This window comes from Schistocerca serialis, chromosome 7 (genome assembly GCF_023864345.2).
Source record: "Schistocerca serialis cubense isolate TAMUIC-IGC-003099 chromosome 7, iqSchSeri2.2, whole genome shotgun sequence".
Taxonomy (NCBI): Eukaryota; Metazoa; Arthropoda; class Insecta; order Orthoptera; family Acrididae; genus Schistocerca; species Schistocerca serialis.
The window spans coordinates 215001891-215019476 of NC_064644.1; the positions used below are offsets into that span (position 1 = coordinate 215001891).

Below are 17586 nucleotides of genomic sequence, written 5' to 3' on the forward strand. Positions count from 1 at the left end.
ATTCCTCTCACCTTTGAGCTTGAGTGTGAAATGCTGCCTTCTGTCAATCTGCACACATGCAGTGCTGCCAGTTGGTAATGTGTGATGAGGGGTCACCTTCTTGGGTGACAATCACACCACAGGCTGGAACTGCCTGCTGCTTAATTCAAGGGCTATATACGTTCTGTTGTCCTTATGGATGTGCATGCATCATTTGCTGTTCTGCAGTGTGTAATTCAGGACCACTTGATATAACACTTGCTGAAGCTATCCTATGTTTAACTTCCTGGCAGATTAAAACTGTGTGCCCGACCGAGACTGGAACTCGGGATCTTTGCCTTTCGCGGGCAAGTTTGGAAGGTAGGAGACGAGGTACTGGCAGAAGTAAAGCTGTGAGTACCGGGTGTGAGTCGTGCTTCGGTAGCTCAGTTGGTAGAGCACTTGCCCGCGAAAGGCAAAGGTCCCGAGTTCGAGTCTCGGTCGGGCACACAGTTTTAATCTGCCAGGAAGTTTCATATCAGCGCACACTCTGCTGCAGAGTGAAAATCTCATTCTGGAAACATCCCCCAGGCTGTGGCTAAGCCATGTCTCCGCAATATCCTTTCTTTCAGGAGTGCTAGTTCTGCAAGGTTCGCAGGAGAGCTTCTGTAAAGTTTGGAAGGTAGGAGACGAGGTACTGGCAGAAGTAAAGCTGTGAGTACCGGGTGTGAGTCGTGCTTCGGTAGCTCAGTTGGTAGAGCACTTGCCCGCGAAAGGCAAAGGTCCCGAGTTCGAATCTCGGTCGGGCACACAGTTTTAATCTGCCAGGAAGTTTCATATCAGTGCACACTCCGCTGCAGAGTGAAAATCTCATTCTGGAATCCTTTGTTTAGTTTAGGGATTTCCTGCATCCCAGTCATTCACCATTACAAGAGCACTGATTGGTGCAAGTTATAGTTTTTTCATACTAATGTACTGTTTCCATACATACAGCTACTTTGCTCCTTGTCCTCTGGCCAGTTAATATAATCCAACAAATTCCCAGCCAATAAACCACAAGAAATATATCAGTTTTTTACACAATAAAAAATCATACTTTGTTTGTTCGATAGCACGTAATATACTTAAAAAAGAAAACACTGCTCTTACATTCGCAGAGCGTTTCCTAATACCTTTTCACCCATCCCTTAGACACACTCAAAAAACAGAGATCAAAAATGCTGTAGACAGGCTAACATACAACCTGCTGCAGTGAGCTCTTAGTATTGTCTCCCACAATTACAACAGCACTACTTGAAGAAGTAAACCTTACCAGGATAACCAGTCTGACAACTGCTAACCTGACATGTTTCAATATGTCAGTATTAGCAGACCATCAGTTTAATAAATCCTGGCTGCAAGATACTAACCCAAATTATCTAGAGAAGGATGGAACAAATGATATAATCTGAGCTAGAGAAAGAGCAATTTAAGGTATGGTAAAAGGTAGGAACACACAAAGTGATACATACTGACCCTATGTCTTACCTTATAAGATAGATTGAAGAAATGCAAAGCCATGTTTGTAGTATTTACAGACTTAAAAAAAGTTTTTGACAGTATCAGCTTGAATATATTCTATATTCTGAAGTATCACTGCTAAAATACAGGAGGCAGAAGGCTAACAACAACTTGTACAGAAACCAGACTACAGTTATAAGAGTCAAAGATTATGAAGAAGGAAGACTTGGGTTTCAAATCCCATCAGTGATGAGTTTTGTTAGAGATGAACATGTGCTCAGTTTGAGGAAAGATGGGAAGGGAAATCAGCTGTGCCCTGTTCAATGCAACCATCCAAGCACTTACCTTTTTTTTATAAAGTTCTGGTTTTTTACACCTTTTTGTATTGGACACAACAGAAAACGTGACAAAACAGGTAAAAGGCAAGCTACTATTTTTATCTGAAAGAAGGCAAGTTCAGATACTTGCACTGTTCTCCCAATTCAGGTTTTTGCTTTTTCTCTAACTGCCACTTGTGCTCCATGAACATCTCGTAGAATCAAGTGGGCTATACCTTCCTGTTGTGATTCTAGTGGAGTTAATTGTTAGTTAACTACCATCTTCAGTATTATAGGACTGTGAGAAAAATTAAACTTACATAAATAAGTCTCGTAAATTCAGCAAGTGAATAAAAACAACACTGGAGCAGTATATTGGTCATGTTTTTATTTAATGAGTCTGTACTATTTTTGATTAAGTAAGGCAATTAATTGTAAATTTTGTTGGTTATGGACTTCACACTACCATGTCATTTATTCAGTGAGATGATTACTACCACTAATACTGCTGTGTTGATCATTTATATCATTACCTGATATAAATATATGAAGATTATTATTTAAAAATAAAACTGTGTCTAAGATGTACACTAATGGAAAAATATCACGACACCAAGGAGGAGTTGTGTGACATAAACAAAAGTTGGAAGGCATGTTTCTACATCTGAAAGACAAAACAACTCCAACTTGATGCCAGTCACATAAGAGTGGCACTAGAAGTGCCATCATGAGGATGCAAATCAGGTTTGCTTTGGTACATATTGTAACAGTCAAGAGTGGTAGTTATCTTTGAGATTTGACATGGTGAGTTGATGTTAAATGAAGAATGCCTTTAAGGTGACAAAGACACCATTATCAGCCCTCCCTGGGTTTGTACAAGGTCATGTAATAGCGCTACAAGAAGCTGGATGTTCCTTCCATGCTGCTGCAGAAAGACTTGGCAAGAATATAGCCACTGTCCATGATTATTGGCTGCAGTGGTCATGAGAATGTACGGTCACAAGAGGATTGGGTTCTGGGCAGCCACATGGCATTTGCAAGAGGGAATACCATCGTGTTCGGTGTGTGGCTCTGGCACTTTGTACTGCATTTACAGCAGCAATTTGAGCAGCAGTTTGCTCCACATAACAAACTGCTACAAATCAGTTATTTCAAGAATAGCTCTGAGCCAGATGCCCTGTAGTGTGCATTCCAGTGACCTCAAACCATTGTGACTTCAGTGGTGTCAAGCAAGAGCTCATAGGATGACAGATCTGTTATGTTTTCCGATGAAAGCTGATTCTGTCTCTGTGCCAGTGATGATCATGTGTTGGATAGGAGGAGACCAGTTGAGGGCTAGACACCCTGGACCTATACCTGAGGTTATGGTCTGTGGTGCAATTTTGTATGACAGCAGGAGCACTCTTGTGGATATCTCATGCATTATGACTGCGAAACCTGGTGTTCAACCTGATGTGCTTCCATTCATGAATGGTATTTCAGGGGTTGTTTCCCAACACCAATGTTCGTCCACACACACCTGTTGCAAACCCAACATGCTTCACAGAGTGTTGATATGTTGCTGTGTCCTTATCAATAACTGGATCTGTCTACAATCGAGCAGCATATGGGACGTCATCGGACAACAACTCCAGCATCATCTACGTACAACATTAACCATCCTCCCTGCATAACACAATGCAAGCGTGTTTGCATGCTTGCATTCAACATTCTGGTGGTTACACTGGTTACTGATGTACCAGCATTTCACATTTGCAATGTTAATCACTTAAATATGTTGCCTAGACAAATGCATTTCTGAAATTTAATTACTCTCCATTAATTATTTTTGGGTGTTGAATTTTTTTCAACCACTGTATATTTATGGGACTGGCAATATTCTCACTTCCTCACAAACTGTTGTAGGGGTTGCATGTGATGATAATTGTACATGATCTTAACAATTTGTTATTGCATAAGACATATTTTTGTGTATTGACCCCCAGAACCCAATATGAAATGATATGGTATAAGAGTCTTTCACTGCTGTCAACTAAGTCAGCTCTTATCAGCTGTTGATAAATGTTGCATAAGAGGTTGTTCATATCAGCAGTGATGATGTTGTGTTCATAATAATCAAATCTAAAGAAAGACATTGTCCACAACCTGAGCAGCTTTTTTTGTTCTTGTTTGTGTTCTTGTTGACCACTCACTGCGTCAGCTATACAGTGCATGGGTACCTTTTTTCATTCCATTTGCTCTTCACCCAGAACTTACTGTTATAATATTTGGTCTTATATCAGTTTTTTCTCAATGCAAAAATAACTCCATATTATCTAGAAATATGTCTAGTTTTATAGATAACAATTTTTGTCTTTGTGGTTCCTGTGATACTAACAAAGGGCAATTATTTGTGCAGGTAAAGCTTGTTGGAGAGGGTGCGGATGATGCAGGTGGCGTGTTTGATGATACAATTACTGAAATGTGTCAAGAGCTTAGCAGTGGAGCAGTGCCTCTTCTGGTGCCAACACCTAATGCTGTTAATGACACTGGATATAACAGAGACAGATACTTGCTCAACCCACAACTTTCTTCACAGCAACATTTGCTCTGGTTTAAATTTTTAGGTTTGTGCTCACTGCATGTTCTTTGATTCAAATAACTGTAGATAAAAGTTCAGGTTATGTAAATGCTGTACAACCAACCACTAAACATTATATTTATTACTTGTAATACATTTCTGAAATTTAGTTCCATCCAGATTATAAACTTGTAGTTTATTATTTTCATTCTTAAACTGGCATCTACTGGGAAGTTGAAGAAACTGCAGCATTTTTACACAGAACTATGTACTACCTCTGTTGGTAATTTAGTGCTAAGACACGTGAGGGTTCATAATAAACTTTCTCTGAAAAGGACATAATGAATATCTGAAATATGAAGGCCAATGCATCAATATAAGTTCTTTGATATTACACAATGCTAATGTGACAGAATAGGTGATGTCCTACTATAGTGTTTCAACCTTCAGGTGTAGCATGTCCTCCATCTCTAACATGCCGTAAGATAGTTCCAAAGATTCTGCTTCTCGCTCTATTCATATTCACATTTCTTCTTTGCTGTATTAATTCTTACTTATTTTATATCCTTTTGCTTGTTTGCTGTAGAAAATACTCCTCCTCACATTAGACCTAACCTTTTTCCTCCCACTTACACTTTTCATAGCTTGTCTTGCAACTCATCTCCTCTTGTCATTGTTGGAATTAAACACAAGCCATGACACCCAACTGATGAAAATAATGAAGTTGTTCATATATCTTTATTTCTCCAACTGCATAATGTGAAACATACTCATGGATTAAAACACTTTGCCAGACTGGAACTCAAGTTCTTGACTGAGTCCTGAGTTTGAGTTCTTCTCTGGTGCAGTTTTAATCTGTCAAGAAGTTTCAGGGAACAATACACTCTGCTGCAAAGTGAATGCTCTATTCTGGAAGCAATGGTGTAGTCCACTAGTCCACAGACAGGATCTCCAGGATCTCTGCTCGTTACTGTGTGTGTGTGTGTGTGTGTGTGTGTGTGTGTGTGTGTGTGTGTGTGTGTGCAGTGTCATTAGTGTTATTTATATAATGGGAAGAGCTTTTGTTGATCACACTTATATTTATTTTGTATTAGATTTATCTTTGCCATTTACTATCCTCTACATATTTTTGCAAATGTGGCTTCACTTTTTATGAATTATTATTATTATTATTATTTTCTTTGACTTTTATATGTATTATACAAAATATTTAAACAATTGAAAGTCCAGGCTAGAATATCAACAATATTATGCAAAGGATAGATTGCTATTCACCATAAAGATGACACGTTGAGCAAGCAAGACGAAAAGATGGTACACAAGAGCTTCTGACCAAAGCCTTATTCATAAAAGAAAAGACACACACACACACACACACACACACACACACACACACACACGACCGTTATCTCCAGTTGCTCAGACCTGAATGCAGCTGAACCATGTCAAACGGGAGCATCAATATGGAATGGGGCAGGGAAGGGGGAGCGATAGCAGAGCATGGTTGGTGGAAGAGGAATTAGTGCTGCCTGGCAAAGTGTGCAGAGACTAGAGGTGGCAGGGCATGGCTGCCAGGCACAGCTATGGAAGGCTGTGGAGAATGGAGGGGGGAAAGTGGAGTGTGGAAAGTAAAGGGAATAGAAAGGGAAAAGACTGGCAGATGCATTAGCAGAAAGCAGTGCACAGTGAGGAGAGGGAATGTGAATTAAGTGGAGGTGAAAGGACAGAGGGGGTGGAAACTATTCGGTGAAGGTTTGGGGGTCTGTAGGTTACTGTAGGTTGAGGCCAAAATGATTTTGGGAGCAGAGAATATGTTGTAAGGGTAACTCCTACCTGCACAGTTCAGAAAAGATGGTGGTAGAGCGAAGGATCCAAATGGCTCAGGTTGTCAAGCAGCCATTGAAATCAAGCACACTATATTCAGCTGCTTTGTTGTGCCACGAGGTGGTCCACATTGCTCATTGGCCACAGTTTGATGGTCTCCACTAACCCTGGTGGAACACCACTTTAGGAGGTATGGGAAGGGTTTTAGGTATGATGTCCGTCATTGTGGGGCATGATGAGAGATAATCAAGGCCCTGACAAAGGATGTGGTTCAGTTGTTGCAATCTGGGATAGTATTGGATGAAGAAGGGGACACTCCTTTGTAGCTGATTCTTGGAGTGATGGGAGGATTGGGGGTGTTTGGGGATGTGGCACAGGAAATCTGTTTGTGGATTAAGTCAGAGGGATAGTGCCCTTTTGTGAAGGCCTTTGTGGGACATTCAGCGTACTGAGCAAAGGAGTGTCAGTGTCGTCGTAACTGCCGTCTGCTTCACATCTGCTGTGCAGCGAGCTACGTTAATTAAGTATTAACTGTATTTTTCTTACTTGTCACTTCTTCTTCATTGTGTTTTTGCTTTTAGGAAGCTTTAATTGTTGAGTGCTAGTAATAGTGTTCCATAGATTTCGTGTTTGTTTTGAATACAGTCAGAGAGAGTACCTTTAGTCAGCCATAATGCCAGTAGTGTCAGTGTCGTCGTAACTGCCGTCTGCTTCACGTCTGCTGTGCAGCGAGCTACGTTAATTTAAGTGTTAACTGTATTATTCTTACTTGTCACTTCTTCTTCCGTGTGTTATTGCTTTTAGGAAGCTTTAATTGCCGAGTGCTAGTAATAGTGTTCCATAGATTTCGCGTTTGTTTTGAATACAGTCAGAGAGAGTCCCTTTAGTCAACCATAGTGCCAGTAGTGCTAGTGTTTGTTTTCAATACAGTCCAGAGACAGGTAGTGCTATTTTCATTGTTTTCTACAAGAAGTGTCTAGCAACCACAGTTTAATCAACTATCAGCCGCCTTTAGTGAATTAGCAGTCTAGTTAAAAGTTGATTAACTCTCTACAGTAAATTGATTTCTCAGGATGGATAGGAGGTGTGACTGTTGTGTACGGGTGCAGGAGGAGCGGCCACTGTTCGCGAACAGCTGAACATGTTGATGGCTGCGGTCAGCCGTCTTCAGGCTGCTGCCTCGGAATGTAGCAGCAGTGGGGAGTCTGGTGTGTCGCATGGTACACCCCAGGTGTTACATGCTTCACTCACTGTCCCTGTTGTCGAGACATCTTCGCGGGTACCGGGCACGGTTGGGCCACCCTCTCCCCAAGGGGAGTGGCGGGTTCAGCAGCGTTCGCGGCGCACGAGGCGGAGGGTCAACATGATGGAGGCTGGCCCGCTCTGCCTGTGAGTGGACATATGGCCGCTCCTTCAGCAAGGTCCGAGCAGGCACACGGGGGGGGGGGGGGGGGGGGGGTTTGTTAGTTATTGGGAGCTCCAACGTTAGGCGGGTGATGGAGCCCCTTAGGGAAATAGCGGAAAGGTCGGGGAAGAAGTCCAGTGTTCACTCTGTCTGCTTGCCGGGGGGTCTTATCTGAGATGTGGAGGAGGCCCTGTCGGCGGCGATAGAGAGTACTGGGTGCACCCGACTGCAAATTGTTGCTCATGTCGGCACCAATGACTCCTGCCGTATAGGTTCAGAGGTCATCCTCAGTTCGTACAGGCTGTTGGTGGAATTGGTGAAGGCGGAAATCTGAGCTAATTATTTGTAGTATCGTTCCCAGAACCGATCGCGGTCCTCTGGTTTGGAGCCAGGTAGAAGGCTTAAACCAGAGGCTCAGACGATTCTGCGGAGATCTGGGGTGCAAATTTCTCGACCTCTGCTACCGGGTGGAGAAATGTAGGGTCCCCCTGAATAGGTCAGGCGTGCACTACACGCCGGAAGCAGCTACAAGGGTAGCGGAGTACATGTGGAGTGCACATGTGGGTTTTTTAGGTTAGAGAATTCTCTCCCTAGGCCCAACAAGGCGCCTCCTGAGACGCGGCAAGATAGGAGTAGGCAAAATGCAACAGGGAATAACAATATTAATGTTCTAATAGTAAACTGCAGGAGCGTCTATAGAAAGGTCGCAGAACTGCTCTCATTAATAAACGATCACAATGCCCATATAATACTAGGGACAGAAAGTTGGCTGAAACCAGACGTGAACAGTAATGAAATCCTTAACTCAGATTGGAATGTATACCGCAGAGACAGGCTGGACAGTGAAGGGGGAGGCACATTTATAGCGATAAGAAGTGCAATAGTATCGAAGGAAATTGACGGAGATCCGAAATGTGAAATAATTTGGGTGAAGGTCATGGTTAAAGCAGGCTCCGACATGGTAATTGGATGTCTCTATAGGCCCCCTGGCTCAGCAGCTGTTGTGGCTGAGCACCTGAAGGATAATTTGGAAAATATTTCGAGTAGATTTTCCCACCATGTTATAGTTCTGGGAGGAGATTTTAATTTGCCGGATATACACTGGGAGACTCAAACGTTCATAACGGGTGGCAGGGACAAAGAATCCAGTGAAATTTTTTTAAGTGCTTTATCTGAAAACTACCTTGAGCAGTTAAACAGAGAACTGACTCGTGGCGATAACATATTAGACCTTCTGGTGACAAACAGACCCGAACTATTTGAAACAGTTAACGCAGAACAGGGAATTAGTGATCATAAAGCGGTTACTGCATCGATGATTTCAGCTGTAAATAGAAATATTGAAAAAGGTAGGAAGATTTTTCTGCTTAGCAGAAGTGACAATAAGCAGATTACAGAGTACCTGATGGCTCAACACAAAAGTTTTGTCTCAAGTATAGATAGTGTTGAGGATCAGTGGACAAAGTTCAAAACCATTGTACAATATGTGTTAGATGAGTACATGCCAAGCAAGATTGTAAGAGATGGAAAAGAGCCACCATGGTACAACAACCGAGTTAGAAAACTGCTGCGGAAGCAAAGGGAACTTCACAGCAAACATAAACATAGCCAAAGCCTTGCAAACAAACAAAAATTACGCGAAGCGAAATGTAGTGTGAGGAGGGCTATGTGAGAGGCATTCAATGAATTCGAAAGTAAAGTTCTATGTACTGACTTGGCAGAAAGTCCTAAGAAATTTTGGTCTTATGTCAAAGCGGTAGGTGGATCAAAACAAAATGTCCAGACACTCTGTGACCAAAATGGTACTGAAACAGAGGATGACAGACTAAAGGCCGAAAAACTAAGTGTCTTTTTCCAAAGCTGTTTCACAGAGGAAGACTGCACTGTAGTTCCTTCTCTAGATTGTCGCACAGATGACAAAATGGTAGATATCGAAATAGATGACAGAGGGATAGAGAAACAATTAAAATCGCTCAAAAGAGGAAAGGCCGCTGGACCTGATGGGATACCAGTTCGATTTTACACAGAGTACGCGAAGGAACTTGCCCCCCTTCTTGCAGTGGTGTATCGTAGGTCTCTAGAAGAGCGTAGCGTTCCAAAGGATTGGAAAAGGGCACAGGTCATCCCCGTTTTCAAGAAGGGATGTCTAACAGATGTGCAGAACTATAGACCTATATCTCTAACGTCGATCAGTTGTAGAATTTTGGAACACGTATTATGTTCGAGTATAATGACTTTTCTGGAGACTAGAAATCTACTCTGTAGGAATCAGTATGGGTTTCGAAAAAGATGATCGTGTGAAACCCAGCTCCCGCTATTCGTCCACGAGACTCAGAAGGCCATAGACACGGGTTCCCAGGTAGATGCCGTGTTTCTTGACTTCCGCAAGGCGTTCGATACAGTTCCCCACAGTCGTTTAATGAACAAAGTAAGAGCATATGGACTATCAGACCAATTGTGTGATTGTATTGAAGAGTTCGTAGATAACAGAACGCAGCATGTCATTCTCAATGGAGACAAGCCTTCCGGAGTAAGAGGGATTTCAGGTGTGCCGCAGGGGAGTGTCGTAGGACCATTGCTATTCACAATATACATAGATGACCTTGTGGATGACATTGGAAGTTCACTGAGGCTTTTTGCAGATGATGCTGTGGTATATCGAGAGGTTGTAACAATGGAAAATTGTACTGAAATGCAGGAGGATCTGCAGCGAATTGACGCATGGTGCAGGGAATGGCAATTGAATCTCAATGTAGACAAGTGTAATGTGCTGTGAATACATAGAAAGAAAGATCCCTTATCATTTAGCTGCAAAATAGCAGGTCAGCAACTGGAAGCAGTTAATTCTATAAATTATCTGGGAGTACGCATTAGGAGTGATTTAAAATGGAATGATCATATAAAGTTGATCGTCGGTAAAGCAGATGCCAGACTGAGATTCATTGGAAGAATCCTAAGGAAATGCAATCCGAAAACAAAGGAAGTAGGTTACAGTACACTTGTTCACCCACTGCTTGAATACTGCTCAGCAGTGTGGGATCCGTACCAGATAGGGTTGATAGAGAAGATAGAGAGGATCCAACAGAGAGCAGCGCGCTTCGTTACAGGATAATTTAGTAATCGCGAAAGCATTACGGAGATGATAGATAAACTCCAGTGGAAGACTCTGCAGGAGAGACGCTCAGTAGCTCGGTACGGGCTTTTGTTGAAGTTTCGAGAACATACCCTCACCAAAGAGTCAAGCAGTATATTGCTCCCTCCTACGTATATCTCGCGAAGAGACCATGAGGATAAAATCAGAGAGATTAGAGCCCACACAGAAGCATACCGACAATCCTTCTTTCCACGAACAATACGAGACTGGAATAGAAGGGAGAACCGATAGAGGTACTCAAGGTACCCTCCGCCACACACCGTCAGGTGGCTTGCAGAGTATGGCTGTAGATGTAGATGTAGATGTAGAGTTCTTGTCACTGCAGATATGGCTTCTGGCCAGGCTGTACGGGAGGGATTTTTTGGTGTGGAAGAGATGTCAGATGTTAGAATGCAGGTGCTGTTGATGATTGGCAGGTTTAATGTGAACATGTGTGGATGAAGCCATCTGAGAAGAGGTGGTCAATGTGCAGGAAGATGACACATTGGGTTAAAGAGGACTAAGTGAATGGATTGGAGAGGAGGAGTTGGAGTGAAGCAATGAGGAAATAGTGTCCTGGCCCTGAGTCCAGATCATGAAGGTATCATCAATGAAACTAAACCAGACCTGGCCCATAAACAGTTTGACATAAGAGGATGCCATGTAGGTACCCATGGCCGTGCTACAGATTTGTTTGTGCTCTTCATAGGAGAAGTAGTTGCTAAGCAAGTGGCTATGGCTGTGTTACAGTTTTGTTTATATACCTTCCCTTCATAGAAGTAGTTTTGTGTTAAGATATAGTACGTAAGGTGTATGAGGAATGAGATAGTGGGTTCGGAGTCTGAAGGATGGGAGAGATAGTGCTGAATAGCAGCAAGACCATGGGCATGTGGGATATTGGGTGCATAGGACAGTGCCATGAACAGTGATGAGTAGTGATTCAGGAGGTAAAGGGGTGGGGATGGTGGAGAGTCAGTGAAGGAAATGGTTGGATCTTCAGGATTGCTAGGTTTGTAGATTTTTGGGAGCATGTAGGAGGTGAATGTCATAGGGTTAAGAAGGAAAATGAATTCACAGGAGAGGTTCTGGAAAGGGCCAAAGGCTTTGAGCAGGAATTTGATATATGTTGGACTTCTGAGATGGTATCATTCTGTCAGATTTTACAGGTGGAGGAGTCAGACAGTTGGCCAGGGCCTTCCACGAGTTAGTCACTAAGATTCATGATGGCTGTGTTTGAACTTTAGTCTGGAGGTAGAATGATTAGGTCAGGATCTGTTTTGAGGCTGTGTGTGGCTGTCCTTTGTTCTGCTGAAAGATTGGTGTTCTTAGGAAGGGACCTAGGGAAGGACATTGAAGCCAAGTCAGAGTTAAGGAATTCGCAGAAGGTGACCATGAGGTGATTAGGTGAGTGGGGGTGGGGGTGGGGGGAGGGGGTCATGGTTGGATGGTGGCATGAACTGGGAGAGGCAGGGTTCAATGTTGGAATTTGGTTGGCTTTGATAGGAGGGATCAGTGGCAAAGAATTGTTTTCATTGCAGGGATCGGGCAAAGGAGAGGAGGTCTTTGACAAGTCCAGCATGGATACATTTTGGTGCAGGGGTGAAGGTAGACCTTTGGATAGGACTTAACTTCTGTAGGGCTGAGGATTTAGGTGGAAAGGTTAACAACAGTGTTCTGGGATTTTTTTGGCTCTGGATTTAGTGGAGTTTTGGGCGATGTGACAGGTTGACAAGGTCAGTTAGGCAGGGTTTGGGTGCTTTGAGGGTTTGATGGGAAGGGACACATGGGTAGGATATGGGTTAGGTAGTGGTGCCCCAAAGCAGCAGTAGGATGTCAGAGAGTTGATAATGTATGAGGGGTGGGTATCTGGAGTGCTTTTCCAGGTGCTGGAGTACAATCGATTCAATTTCATAGATGGGTTGTATGTAGTAGGGCTGCACATTAGCTATATCTTGCAGAGGAAGGAGAGGTGGTTCTGGGAAGACCAGGCCATGGACATGTGTTTTTGCACTACCAGGTTTGTGAGGGAGAGGGTCTGGCTGAATCTGAGAAGGTCATTGTGAAAGGAGGGTTGGGATTGAGAGAAATGAATTTTTATGGTTAGGCCATTTGTGGAGATTCCAATGTTCAGGAAGCATTTATGGAACAGGATTTGGGGATGGGTTTTAGCTAACACAACCTCAACATTTCCTCTCCCATCCACTTCACTTGGTTTCCCTCAACCCAGCATGCCACCTTCTTGGAAATTGACCACCACCTCTCCAATGGCTACATCCACAGCTCTGTTTATATTAAACCCACCAGCCACCTACATACAGTACATGCATTTCAAGGGCTGCCATCCATCCCACACCTAAAAATTCCTCCCATACAGCCTGGTCATCTGGGCATGCTGTATATGCAGTGACAAGAACTCCCTTGCCCCAGTTTGCTGAATGTCTCACAAAAGCCTTCACAGACAGGCACTATCCCCTAGACCTTGTATGCAAACAGATTTCCCGTGCCTTATCCTCGCACAATTCCAATCCTCCCACCACCCCCACTAACCAGCTACAAAGGGGCAACCCATTTGTCACCTAATACCACTCCAGACAGGAATAGCTGAAACACATTCTTCATCTGGGCTTTGATTATCTCTCATTGTGCCCTGAATTGAGGCATATCATGCCAAAGACCCTACCCACCTCTCTTAAAGTGGTGGATCATCGCCTACCCAACATCCACAGTCTTGAACATTCCTATGCCACCCCAGTCCCAAATGTTTGCCACTGGGATCATATCCCTGTGGAAGACCTAGGTGCAAGAGCTGCCCAATCCAACCACCCTACACTTTCTATCACAATCCTGTCACAGGCTGATCCTACACTATCAGAGGCCAAGCCATCTCTGAAAGCAGCTATGTCAATTGTCACTCTATGTCAATTCTCATCTTTTTATTTTGGCATGACACCAGCATGAATGACCACTACCAAACTTTGGCCAAAGCAAAGTGGACAACTCTGTGGCATAACATGCAGGTGAACATAACAAGCTTGATTTCAATGTCTGCTTCACAACTCAAACCATCTCGAGCCTGAGCTGAAGGCATCACTGGATGCGTTTTTTTTTTTTTTGGGGGGGGGGGGGTAGGGGGGGGGGCAATTGTGGTCAGCAAACTGCTCTCCCAGTTGTTCTCAGCTTTTGGAAATGGAGTTGCTACTTCTCAATCAAGTAGCTCCTCTATTGGCCTCACAAGGGCTGAGTGCACCCTGCTTGCCAACAGTGCTCAGCAGACATAGACAGTCACCAATCCAAGCACCAGCCAAGCCTCACAGCATGTAACTTCAGTTATCTGATGCAAACTGGTGTGTCCACTTTGCCAGGGTGGTTGGCCTCTGTTCTACTCCTCTCCCTCATTGTGTGCTGCTCTCCGCTAACAAACCCACCTATCTTTTCCCCTTCTCTACTCCTCTCCTTTGCACTCCCCCTTCCCCACCCCCCTCTGGCCCTCCCCACGCAACCTCCCAACTCTATGCCTAGTAGACATGGCCTACCACCTCTAGCCCCTGCATGCTCTGTCAGGCAGTACTGATTCCTCTTCCCACACCTGTACCCTGCTATCCCTTTCCTTTCCTACCCCACTCTGGATGGTTGCTCCCGTTCAAAGTGTTTCAGTGCATTTTCACCTGATCAGCAGTTTGTGTATGTATAAAAAAATGGTTCAAATGGCTCTGAGCGCTATGGGACTTAACATCTATGGTCATCAGTCCCTTAGAACTTAGAACTACTTAAACCTAACTAACCTAAGGACAGAACACAACACCCAGTTATCACGAGGCAAAAAGCGCTGGCAGGTCGATAGAAACACAAACAGACACATACATACACACAAAATTCAAGCTTTCGCAACAAACTGTTGCCTCATCAGGAAAGAGGGAAGGACAGGGGAAAGACGAAAGGATGTGGGTTTTAAGGGACAGGGTAAGGAGTCATTCCAATCCCGGGAGCGGAAAGACTTACCTTAAGGGGGAAAAAAGGACAGGTATACACTCGAGCACACACACACATATCCATCCACACATCTACAGACACAAGCAGACATATTTAAAGGCAAAGAGTTTGGGTAGAGATGTCAGTCGAAGCGGAAGTACAGAGGCAAAGATGTTGTTGAATGACAGGTGAGGTATGAGCGGCAGCAAATTGAAATTAGCGGAGATTGAGGCCTGGCGGATAATGAGAAGAGAGGATATACTGAAGGGCAAGTTCTCATCTCCGGAGTTCTGACAGGTTGGTGTTGGTGGGAAGTATCCAGATAACCCGGACGGTGTAACACTGTGCCAAGATGTGCTGGCCGTGCACCAAGGCATGTTTAGCCACAGGGTGATCATCATTACCAACAAACACTGTCTGCCTGTGTCCATTCATGCGAATGGACAGTTTGTTGCTGGTCATTCCCACATAGAAAGCTTCACAGTGTAGGCAGGTCAGTTGGTAAATCACGTGGGTGCTTTCACACGTGGCTCTGCCTTTGATCGTGTGCACCTTCCGGGTTACAGGACTGGAGTAGGTGGTGGTGGTGGGAGGGTGCATGGGACAGGTTTTACATCGGGGGCGGTTACAAGGGTAGGAGCCAGAGGGTAGGGAGGGTGGTTTGGGGATTTCATAGGGATGAACTAAGAGGTTACGAAGGTTAGGTGGATGGCGGAAAGACACTCTAGGTGGAGTGGGGAGGATTTCATGGAGGATGGATCTCATTTCAGGGCAGGATTTGAGGAAGTCATATCCCTGCTGGAGAGCCACATTCAGAGTCTGATCCAGTCCCGGAAAGTATCCTGTCACAAGTGGGGCACTTTTGGGGTTCTTCTGTGGGAGGTTCTGGGTTTGAGGAGATGAGGAAGTGGCTCTGGTTATTTGCTTCTGTTCCAGGTCGGGAGGGTAGTTGCGGGATGTGAAAGCTGTTTTCAGGTTGTTGGTGTAGTGGTTCAGGGATTCCGGACTGGAGCAGATTCGTTTGCCACGAAGACCTAAGCTGTAGGGAAGGGACCGTTTCATGTGGAATGGGTGGCAGCTGTCATAATGGAGGTACTGTTGCTTGTTGGTGGGTTTGATGTGGACGGACGTGTGAAGCTGGCCATTGGACAGGTGGAGGTCAACATCAAGGAAAGTGGCATGGGATTTGGAGTAGGACCAGGTAAATCTGATGGAACCAAAGGAGTTGAGGTTGGAGAGGAAATTCTGGAGTTCTTCTTCACTGTGAGTCCAGATCATGAAGATGTCATCAATAAATCTGTACCAAACTTTGGGTTGGCAGGCCTGGGTAACCAAGAAGGCTTCCTCTAAGCGACCCATGAATAGGTTGGCGTACGAGGGCGCCATCCTGGTGCCCATTGCTGTTCCCTTTAATTGTTGGTATGTCTGGCCTTTAAAAGTGAAGAAGTTGTGGGTCAGGATGAAGCTGGCTAAGGTAATGAGGAAAGAGGTTTTTGGTAGGGTGGCAGGTGATCGCCGTGAAAGGAAGTGCTCCATCGCAGCACGGCCCTGGACGTGCGGAATATTTGTGTATAAGGAAGTGGCATCAGTGGTTACAAGGATGGTTTCTGGGGGTAACAGACTGGGTAGAGATTCCAGGCATTCGAGAAAGTGGTTGGTGTCTTTGATGAAGGATGGGAGACTGCAACCCTCCCGACCTGGTACAGAAGCAAATAACCAGAGCCACTTCCTCATCCCCTCAAACCCAGAATCCCCCACAGAAGAACCACAAAAGTGCCCCACTTGTGACAGGATACTTTCCGGGACTGGACCAGACTCTGAATGTGGCTCTCCAGCGGGGATACGACTTCCTCAAATCCTGCCCTGAAATGAGATCCATCCTTCATGAAATCCTCCCCACTTCCGCCGTCCACCTAACCTTCGTAACCTGTTAGTTCATCCCTATGAAATCCCCAAACCACCTTCCCTACCCTCTGGCTCCTATCCTTGTAACCGCCCCCGGTGTAAAACCTGTCCCATGCACCCTCCCACCACCACCTACTCCAGTCCTGTAACCCGGAAGGTGTGCACAATCAAAGGCAGAGCCACGTGTGAAAGCACCCACGTGATTTACCAGCTGACCTGCCTACACTGTGAAGCTTTCTATGTGGGAATGACCAGCAACAAACTGTCCATTCGCATGAATGGACACAGGCAGACAGTGTTTGTTGGTAATGAGGATCACCCTGTGGCTAAACATGCCTTGGTGCACGGCCTGCACATCTTGGCACAGTGTTACACCGTCCAGGTTATCTGGATACTTCCCACCAACACCAACCTATCCGAACTCCGGAGATGGGAACTTGCTCTTCAATATATCCTCTCTTCCCGTTACCCACCAGGCCTCAATCTCCGCTAATTTCAAGTTGCCGCCACTCATACCTCACCTGTCATTCAACATCATCTTTGCCTCTGCACTTCCGCCTCGACTGACATCTCTGCCCAAACTCTTTGTCTTTAAATATGTCTGCTTGTGTCTGCATATGTGTGGATGGATATGTGTGTGTGTGCGAGTGTATACCTGTCCTTTTTTCCCCCTAAGGTAAGTCTTTCCACTCCCGGGATTGGAATGACTCCTTACCCTCTCCCTTAAAACCCACTTCCTTTCGTCTTTCCCTCTCCTTCCCTCTTTCCTGATGAGGCAACAGTTTGTTGCGAAAGCTTGAATTTTGTGTGTATGTTTGTGTGTCTATCGACCTGCCAGCGCTTTCATTTGGTAATTCACATCATCTTTGTATATATATATATATAAAAAAACAAAGATGATGTGACTTACCAAATGAAAGTGCTGGCAGGTCGACAGACACACAAACAAACACAAACATACACACAAAATTCTAGCTTTCGCAACCAACGGTTGCCTCGTCAGGAAAGAGGGAAG

The 17586-nt window shown here is 44.6% G+C and overlaps 1 protein-coding gene and 1 non-coding gene across 2 annotated transcripts in view; both read left to right on the forward strand.

The window, feature by feature from the left end:
- LOC126413339 (probable E3 ubiquitin-protein ligase HERC1) overlaps window positions 1-17586 on the forward strand; it is a 722413-nt gene that overhangs the window by 649018 nt on the left and 55809 nt on the right. Inside the window, exon 67 of the mRNA XM_050083249.1 lies at window positions 4174-4381. Coding sequence (XP_049939206.1) covers window positions 4174-4381 — 208 coding nt within the window. The remainder of the gene's footprint in view (window positions 1-4173; window positions 4382-17586) is intronic.
- Trnas-cga (transfer RNA serine (anticodon CGA)) lies at window positions 694-768 on the forward strand. Its single transcript has one exon. It is a non-coding gene; the product is annotated as a tRNA-Ser (tRNA).